The sequence below is a fragment of the Helianthus annuus genome, chromosome 17 (assembly GCF_002127325.2).
Source record: "Helianthus annuus cultivar XRQ/B chromosome 17, HanXRQr2.0-SUNRISE, whole genome shotgun sequence".
Lineage (NCBI taxonomy): Eukaryota > Viridiplantae > Streptophyta > Magnoliopsida > Asterales > Asteraceae > Helianthus > Helianthus annuus.
The window spans coordinates 29,731,577-29,741,309 of NC_035449.2; the positions used below are offsets into that span (position 1 = coordinate 29,731,577).

Below are 9,733 nucleotides of genomic sequence, written 5' to 3' on the forward strand. Positions count from 1 at the left end.
ATAGTTTACGCATAACCAACACGTACACAGAGGAAAACGAAGCATGTTAATTATCGACATGGATCTATCGATACCAATGACTGCGGGTTGACTGTCCGAGATAGTTCGCAATACATGATTACCACCGTAATCCATGCAAGTAATTGTCCTTAACAACCCCCGTGTGAACGGGTGCTGAGTCCAAACTATAGTACTACGTCGTTAAGGCAGGTAGACAACATTCCACGTGTAAACATAACAACAAACATTCATTTAGTCACGTAATACATGCGGTAACGGTTAGCGTTTAAAATGTTGCGTAGTGTGTTCGATGTGATTTCGTATAAGTAACGTATGTAACACCCAAAAGTGCTAAAGCAAAAAGGGTTCGAGTATACTCACAGCGATTGATTGATGGATTGAAGAGAGCGCTTGAGAGTAGGGTTAGCCTGAATAGTTCGATAGCATAACGACAAGTAGCGCGTAAAATGGAAACAAGTGTTGGTGAGTCGAACAACCTGGTCGATCGAACGGGTTGTTCGTTCGGTTAGACAGTCCGTTTGGACAGCCTGTTCGATCGGCCGGTAGGCTCGATCGGTTGGACTGTTCGAGTGGATTGTTTCTTCCTTTGAGTAGGATGTGTTTGTGTATGATGGCTTGTACTTTTGAAGTTTTCGTTGTAGTATTTGAGAACATTGAAGTGTTCTTACCTTTCAGGTCGATCGATCGAACGCCCTGTTCGATCGGCAGGCTTAACCGATCGGTTAGACACTTCGTTAGTAAGTCCTCAGCAGGATGTCACCTGATCGGACAACATGTTCGATCGGGTGGCACTCCAATACGTCGAACGAGTTGTAAAACTGGTTAAGTGCTGAAGCATAGTATCTCATGATCCGAGGAGTAATGTTACCAATCAGCTCGTTCGATCGAACATTACTTCGTTCAATACCATACTTCATGAAATTGTCAAAGTGTGGGGCCATATACTAGCCGATCGGCTGGCCTGGTCGATCGGCTGACATGTCCGATCGGTTGGGCTGTTTGTTCGAACAGCCTGTTCGATCGGTCAGCATCCTGACTTGGTCGGCCTGTTCGTCTAACACTTGGCTGTTCTGATGGTTTGACGTTATATCGAGGTATTTTGACAACGAGTTGAACCATGGCACCTTCGTTCTTACTTGTTTCTCCTGCTTGGACAGGAATCACCCTAGTCCGGTCGGTGAACGTTTCGGAACGGTAGTTTAACGTTTAACCCGAAATCGGTGAACCTCGTAGATAGAATCCGAATCTTGAACCACACAACCATTAGAATGATTAGTGAGTTGGCTCAAGCTCCGTTTCTATTGGTTTGAAGGCATTGAGTGTAAAAGAGTTGAAAGAAGGTTGGAAAATCCATTTTTCAATCCTTTACATTGTGTAAATGTTTAGATCTAGGATAGATCCTTGTTTGTTTATGTGGAAATCGGTTAGATCCAAGTGATTCTTGGTGGATTGAGGCCAAAACATGAAGTTCATGAAGAACACCATGATGACATCATCCTAGAATACTTAGATCTTGATGATTTCACGGTTAGAAATCAAGATTTGAAAGATAGAAAGGTGTAGGTGCATGTATTGATCAAGAAAGTACAAGATTTAGGATGAAATCTTACCAAGATTGAGAGAAATCTGAGAAAAGAAGGGGAGCACGAGCTGGTCGGTCAGAGGGTTTCCAAAAGTGGAAAGAATGATAATAACAAGCCTATTTATAGGCTTCCTAAAGAGGAAAGGGCTGGCCGATCGGCCAGGCATCCCGATCGGACAACCTATTGGATCGGACAGTCCGTCCGATCGGCTGGGCTGTTCGATCGGCTAGGAGCCTGATCGATCAACACCTTGCTTCGAGTGTTTGGTGCGACGATTTCTGATATTCCGATTTCGATTGAAGACGATACGAGTACGATAGAGTTTCCTATTCAAATTACTTTTAATCCCAACCACTATATCTACATACAAGCATCTATATCTTGCACTATCTCTTCTCCACCAATTATCATAATTCGATTTCGATTGAGTTCGATTGAGTTTCGAGTTTCGATTCGATTGAGCACCACACATAACATAAAGTAAGCACGCACAGGTAACACGTAAGGCACACATACACGTAATATAATACCAAATTCGCATAATTCGAGTTTCGAGTTCGATTGATGATTCGATTAGCTTGATTATTGATTGATTGACTTTATCGCATTGTTACTTCCTACTATTCACAGTCGTAAAGCGTTTTGCGTCGACTAAACATTCCATTACTTCGATTCCTTTGATAAACAACACTTACTCCACATAATACAAATAATAAAACATAAAATAGACTAATTATAGTCAAAGAAGTCAAACTTGACTTGGACTTGAACTTTGACTTTGACTTTGACTTTGACATTCAAAAACACGGGGTGTTACAGTAAGTCCCATCCGATCTTCGCTTCAGCCTAAAGGATATACTCGATGCTCATCATCAGTTTGGTGGATCAAAGGAAAAAAAGAAGGTTTTTCATGCAATATGCCAAGTAACGATTTGGAGTCTTTGGAACATGAGAAATGATCTCATGTTTTCTGGAAAAGAAAAATCAGTTAGTAACATGGTGGAAGAGATCAAGATTAAAAGCTTTTTTTGGATAAAAAATCGATCCAAAAACTCGGACTTGTCCTGGGAGCAATGGCGTAGTTTTGATGTGTTTTAAATTAGTAATTGGTGTATGTAAACTTTGGTGCTAGCCACTAACTAGAGTTGATAAAAATTTTATGTTGGCCGTTCAAAATTCTTTTTTACCATTTTATGTTCTCTAACATCCTCGATAAACAATTTTGATATTTCAAATAATCTGTACTTATACTAATTAATTCAGTACATCGGTGTTTTGAGTGTAAATAAAATACTATTGGTGATTCACAAGAATACTACTACTGGCTGCATTGACCTTGACTCAACAGGTCAAGATCTTGACTTCTTCTTTCACACCTTTTGTCTTCAAAATTAATTATCATTATCATAGAATTGAATAAAACATTCTACTTTGAATTCTTATTTTCTGTAACGAGAATGATACAAAACCTGATTCACACCAAACATGACTATCCTAAACGAGAATAGTCATCATCATCATACTCACTAAATCTAATCACAACTACCACAACCTTCTTCAGCAACGTCATCAATTTGTACACCGGAGTCATACACCACTCCAACATTCCAATTAGCCGGGAGGACACTCTTGGCCCAGATCCTCTTTCGATCATATCCGGATGTTACCACCAACCGAAATTGCATTGCCCCAACCGGAACTCGACTTGTTTCCCATATAGCACCCGACTTTCTCGTCAAGAAACTCCAATTTGTCGAACCAACCTATATTAAAAACAAATAAGTTTGTTAAACGTTTCGTTCGATGAGTACTGTACATGTGTCGTCGTATTATATTTAAAAATAACAACATAGATTTTTACCCGGGCGATATCAACGGCCACAATCTCGGTCTGGCCACCCTGATACAAGAACTTGATGGCAAGATAATGTGACTTGTTGCTTGATTCTTCCACCCTCACACCCAGGTTTTTGCCTTTGTAATCACAAGGTACTCTACACATATACATTCATTATTCTATACTCAATATTGCATCATTACTATATACTTTTGAGTTTCGAAATGTTTAAAACTATATACTAGTATATATACATATAGTGTGAGGTTTATTGGGGAACACTAAAAAAGTAGGGAACAGTGGGGAACCGACTCAAACGAACTCCGATTGGACTCATTCCAGCGGCGTTGGAACCGTCTCGTCGAACCCTAACTAGGATCTTTTAACCCTAAATCATAACCCTTAAACCCTAAATATATTAGGGTTTGGCTTTTAGGGTTTAGCTTTAGGGTTTAGGGTTTAGCTTTAGGGTTTAGCTTTAGGTTTAGCCTTTAGGGCTTAACTTTTAGGGTTTATAGTTTAGATTTTACGGTTTAGCTTAGGTTTTAGCCTTATTTTTTAGCTTTAGGGTTTAGAGTTTAGGAGTTAGGATTTAGGGTTTAGGGTTAAGAGATCTTACTTAGGGTTCGACGAGCCGGTTCTAACGCCGCTGGAATGAGTCCAATCGGAGTTCGTTTGAGTCGGTTCCCCGCTGTTCCCCATTTTTTTAGTGTTCCCCAATGAACCTTCCTCTATACATATATACATCAAAGGGGTAGCGGGGCAGCTTGTTGCCCTTTTACCTTCTATTTCGATGTAATTTCTTTCAGGTTTAATATATACAGTTTTAAATCGGTTTGAGTTTAGAAACTTTGAATACGGTTTTGATACTGGCTAGTTAACTAATACACTAAAACCGGTTTCCAAATTAAATCGGTTTTTATAAACTTTGAATACGGTTTTGAAACTGTACACTAAAACCGGTTTCCAAATCGAACCGGTTTGGAACAATCCGGTTTTGACTTTCCTTGACTCAATCTGAACCGGCCCAAAAACCGGTTTTGTCACCTCTACTTCTAATGAAATTTGAAAACCTAGTGTTGCTTACGATTCTCTTAGGCCCATTAATGGAGCCCACCACCACTACCAGCAGTAACATCTATTGGACTTTATAGATTGAAGCCGACCATTTTCATTTCTCTATTTAGGGAATTATAAAAAAGTATCTTTCAAGCATACTTTTTTCCATGCCTAATAATATGATCTAAAAAATTGAACTTCAAGTTCCATGCTTAATAATATGATCTAAAAAAAATGAACTTCAAGATCATTTATGGTAAGTTATTTTATTTATATACATCAACTTGTTCGTTTTCTTCATTATTTATTTATGGTTATAAATATACTATTTATAAATAAACTGCAAAATAGCTAATTATTTATATTTTTTAATTGAACTGCAAAGAGGCCGAACACACGGGATCACCCTGGAAAATGAATCAACCTTCAGTTCAAAGAACAGAATGTGGTGACCCGGCCCACCCGCCTAGAAGGAAACACACAACTAATGTTTTAAAAACAGTTTTTAAATCGCACCAGGTTAGGCTCATAAATTGTCAACCGGTTGAACCGGGTTGTACCAGACGGTTCAACCGGATTGACTAATTAACCTTATAAATCTATAAAATACAATTTCAACTAAAAAAATAATCCAAAACTATATCATTCCATAATAAAAATATTCCAAAAGTTGATCCATAATAAAAAAAAAATCCAAAAATTCACTATTGTAATCTTTTTGGGCGTTATGTTTTACTAAGAGGGTAAATCACTAAATCTCACTTTTTTGCGCATAAAAGATTAAAAGTCCAAATTTTAACCTTTGACCTGGTACCGATTTACCGGTATAACCCAATTTACCAGCGGTACAACTTCTTTGTTCCCTCAATTTACTGGTATGATTCGTGCAGGCCAAGCTTCCGGCATCCGCTTTAACCAGCCAATTTAAACCAGATTTTAAAACTATGCCCACAACTAAGAAAACCCACGGACTCTATCCGAAGCAAATTAAATTACTTTAAATGAGACTACAACTCACGACTTCCCCATAAGAAAAACCATGACTCCGTGAGGCTACCACTGGACCAAATAACCTTTGATACAATGATACTAATTATTGATAGTTAAATGGCTACTATAAAATAATAATTTTAGTCTATATTAAATTACTCTTAACTTAGTTTTATATTCTTTTATAATATGCTCTATCATTTCCTTTGGTACAATCGAGTCAAACAAACTTGAAACTTACGTGAGATGAACTCTAAAAATATTATTATAGTCAAGTCTAGTATTATATTAGCTGTCTAGTTCACGAACCATCTTAGCTTGTGCTTTTACTCTTTGTACGTGCATTACATAGTTAATCATACTTTGAAACCTACGTGGAGTGGACAAAAAGGACCGACTCATGTCGGTCGAAAGTGTTGGGTCAGTTAATAAAAGAACCATCTTAGCTTGTGTTGGGTCGAAAGTATTTTTTTTTTTTTTTTTTTTTTTTGCCGTTCAAAAAAAAAAAATACTAACCATGGTTAAAGGAATCTAGTACCTTTTATATTCTACGTTGGCAGAAGCAAGTTTTAATATCTTCTGCTCCATACCCTTGTTGGCCATCGCCATTAAAGCTCTACTACTCAACACTAATTCTGTCTTTGTGTCGTTATTCAAATCCGTCACTATAACCTGAGTTCCAGACTTGGAACACAGCTTACTATCCATGCATCTCACCTGCAAGATCATCTCATCAGGACCAAAGTTTTAAAACTTTTATATATTTAAATTTAGATAAAGATCAATAAAGTTTAAAACTCAATAATATTTTAAAATTAACTCAATCTTCTAAAGACATAATGAATCGCAAAATATAACACAATGCCGAATAATATAACACAATGTCGAAGAAAAAAGACACAATGAGTCACAAAAATGACACAATGACGCAAATATAGAAAAGACACAATAATAAATAAAAAGAGTTAATTATTATTTTCGTCCCTGTGTGTTGTCAAAAATCACTATTTCAATCCATTAGTTTAAAAATTGCGATTTCAGTCCCTGTGGTTTCACTTTCGTAACCATTTCAGTCCACCTCGTAATCATTTCAGTCCCTGTACTTAACAGAATAATGGATTGAATTGGTTATGAAAGTGAAAACACAGGGACTGAAATGGTTACAAAAGTGAAACCACAGGGACTGAAATCTCAATTTTTAAACTAATAGACTGAAATAGTAATTTTTAACAAACCACAAGGACGAAGACAGTAATTAACTCTAAATAAAAAGACACAGTGACGTAAACAAAAAGTCTAAAATCTACAAGCTAAACATCTAAAACCAAAAACCTAAATTCTCACATCGTAGAGTTCGAAGAGACGGTTCCGATGGCGCTTAAATAAGGTCAATCAGAGTTTGTTTGATACCCTTCTCGCAACTTCTTATTTTTAAGAGACATAGTATATGATCCTAACTCAAACAAGGTCAAATCTGTAAATACATACCTGGAAACAAGCTCCACAACCCGACCCAGATTTGAAGATGCTAGGAACAGCAGCAGCAAGATGGCCATTGTAGAAGCTTGGAGCAAATGAACCATACCCACATGCTCCATCTACATTATTTTTCAAAAATAATTATGACCCACTAAATTAATCCAAGAAATATTATGATGGTCAATGTCAAAAATGATTTTTTCAAAAACTAAAAAAAGGCTGAAATTTTGAAATATGAAAATGGTACATGAAAGAGCAGAAGCATTGGTGAAGAGAACAGCTTTAGATTGATGCAGACATCTATCACAAGCACTTGCAGATGCAGTTATTGAAAGAGTAAAGAGAAAGTAGAGGAAGATTGCCATTGTTTTTGTTGCGTTTTTAAGACTGATCACTACATGTGTCTATATATTGGGTTTATATAGATATTTGACAGTATACTTTCTTCTTATTTTATATTTGTTTATTGACAATGTCGGTGAACATCTGGGGAGTCGGGAATGCATCAAAAGATTATTATTTTTAGATAAAAGGAAATACTAATTTATATTTTCTGAGAATACACGAAAAAAATGGATTTAGCCGAGTAGAAAAAGTGGATTTTGTTGGGCCAATTTTAAATTAGTTTAAACTTTACTGATAAATATTAGTCAGTAAAAGAGTAACTGACTTAATTTAAAATGAATTTGTTTTTAATTAAGTGTTTAACAAAGTATATAGATTTTTTAATACTCAGGTTTGTCTCACAAGTCAATAGTATTTGTCGAAGAGAGAAACGAAATATATAAAATAGTTTTGGGTCGATAGAGTATTATTTGATAAGTAAATTCATTGCAATAATGTCTAAAAAGATAATAATTTGAAGAGAGGGAAAGGAAAGATTTAAATAGTTTGGGAAACAAATTCATTTCATTAACTTTAATTATTAATGTCTAAAATAAATGATTATTTGAATATAAATACAAAAAAGAAATATATAAAATTTGGTAAGCAAATTCATTGTAATAATGTCTAAAAAGATAATAATTTGAAGAGAGGGAAAGGAAAGATATAAATAGTTTGGTAAACAAAATTCATTTCATTAACTTTGATTATTAATGTCTAAAATAAATGATTATTTGAATATAAATAGAAAAAAATATACATATAAAATAGTTTTGGGGAAACAAATTAAGTACTTGTGGCGCGTATTATTTATACTTTAACAGTGTTTTAATGGTATAAAATTATCTTACCTTTCTTTGAAAATATGTCAGACAACGAGCCCACCTTGTTCACCGTATTGATTCTTTAAAGAAATGATAGAAGGCCACAATAAAAAAAATAAAAAAATAAAAAAAAACAAGCCAGTAAAGGGAGATACAGAGAATCGAACTCGTATCTCGTGGATACGGGCACCATTAGGGAGTGAGTTCATCATTTAGTTTTCATTTTTTATATAAGTATATAGACCCTATAATTTCTTTTAAGATTTTGGGCCATGGGGAATCGGGCCTTGGGCGGTCATCCACCTCGTCAGGAGCTGCCGTACCTTAGACCCTGCTTCCGGCGGCGCTGCCGCCCCGGACCCCAGCCAAGGGGGAGTTGCCCACTTGGAACCCCCCACTTGGGGCTCTGCCCGAGTGCTTGGAATTATAACAACTCAAACAAGTGTGCACTTTCGCACCTTCTAAATTGTTCGATCTATATTATAATTCCTTTTAGTCATTGGTGTTAATCCCAACTACACTAAGATATCTAACATATTTTATTCATAAGAGATAATCAATGTGTGTGGTTGCTTCTCAGAGCATTCGCATTGATTCCCCTAAAATATGTGAGTGTGTTACTTATATTTATAAGAAATGATTGTTAGTGGTTTTGAGCGAATGAGAGAGAAAATATATGGGAATATTAATGTTCATATGTAAATATATAGGAAACATTGTTCACCCTTTATAAATTTTTTAATATTTTTTAGGCCTTTGGGTATATTTTAACCTAACTTAACTCCACATAAGTGACACATCAACTTTTTTTCCTCATTTTATTTTGTCTCACTCTAAGGAATTGGTTTAACATGTTAACACATAACTCATTTAATGCACTTTAACATTGAGTTTTTGTCTAAAAACAAAATAATAGTTAATTTAATCTATTAACATTAGGTTAACATGTTAACACATAACTCATTTAATGCACTTTAACATAAGGAGGGAGTGGTTTGCAATGTTAGTTAACATGACATGTCATTGTTAACACTTTAGATGTTAGAGTACACACCATGGCCTAGTGATTGTGAGTGGAAAAGATAAAAAAAAATGTATTGATAAAGGTATAAAAAATATTACTTAATTGAAAATAAGAAAGAAAAAGTAGTTGTTTTAAGTGTAATTATATGAATATTAATAAAGAATCTATCCTCAATGCTCTCAGTAATACAAGTGGTGTTTTGCAACATTTTCACTTTGTCTAAAGGTCATGGCACGATTTTCATCTCGTTGTGGTTGTAGATTGTTCGTCACACACGACGAAAGGTGGAGCCTTAACCCAACATGGTGCTCCTTTACATACGGTTCAAATCTGTCATTTTATATTTTAGTTCTCATACTTCTTGGTATCATACGGGTTTAATATGGTTTACAAGGCTTTCAAAGTCTATTAACTACTAGATCATACGAAGAGCTTTAAAAGTCTATTAACTATCGCATCATATGAATAGAGTAGAGGGTAGATACGATGGAATTGGTGGCTAAACGTAGTAGTTGCACCTTTTTTATCGTGA

The 9,733-nt window shown here is 35.6% G+C and overlaps 1 protein-coding gene across 1 annotated transcript; it reads right to left on the reverse strand.

Moving 5' to 3' along the window:
• Window positions 1-2,981: 2,981 nt before the first annotated feature.
• On the reverse strand, window positions 2,982-7,403 carry LOC110921911 (expansin-like A1). The gene is made up of 5 exons (XM_022166237.2): window positions 7,217-7,403; window positions 6,979-7,088; window positions 6,029-6,207; window positions 3,466-3,598; window positions 2,982-3,367 (listed from the first exon to the last, which is right to left on the reverse strand). Exons 1-5 carry the CDS (start codon window positions 7,332-7,334, stop codon window positions 3,137-3,139), a joined length of 771 nt encoding a protein of 256 aa, XP_022021929.1. The 5' UTR covers window positions 7,335-7,403; the 3' UTR covers window positions 2,982-3,136.
• Window positions 7,404-9,733: the final 2,330 nt, after the last annotated feature.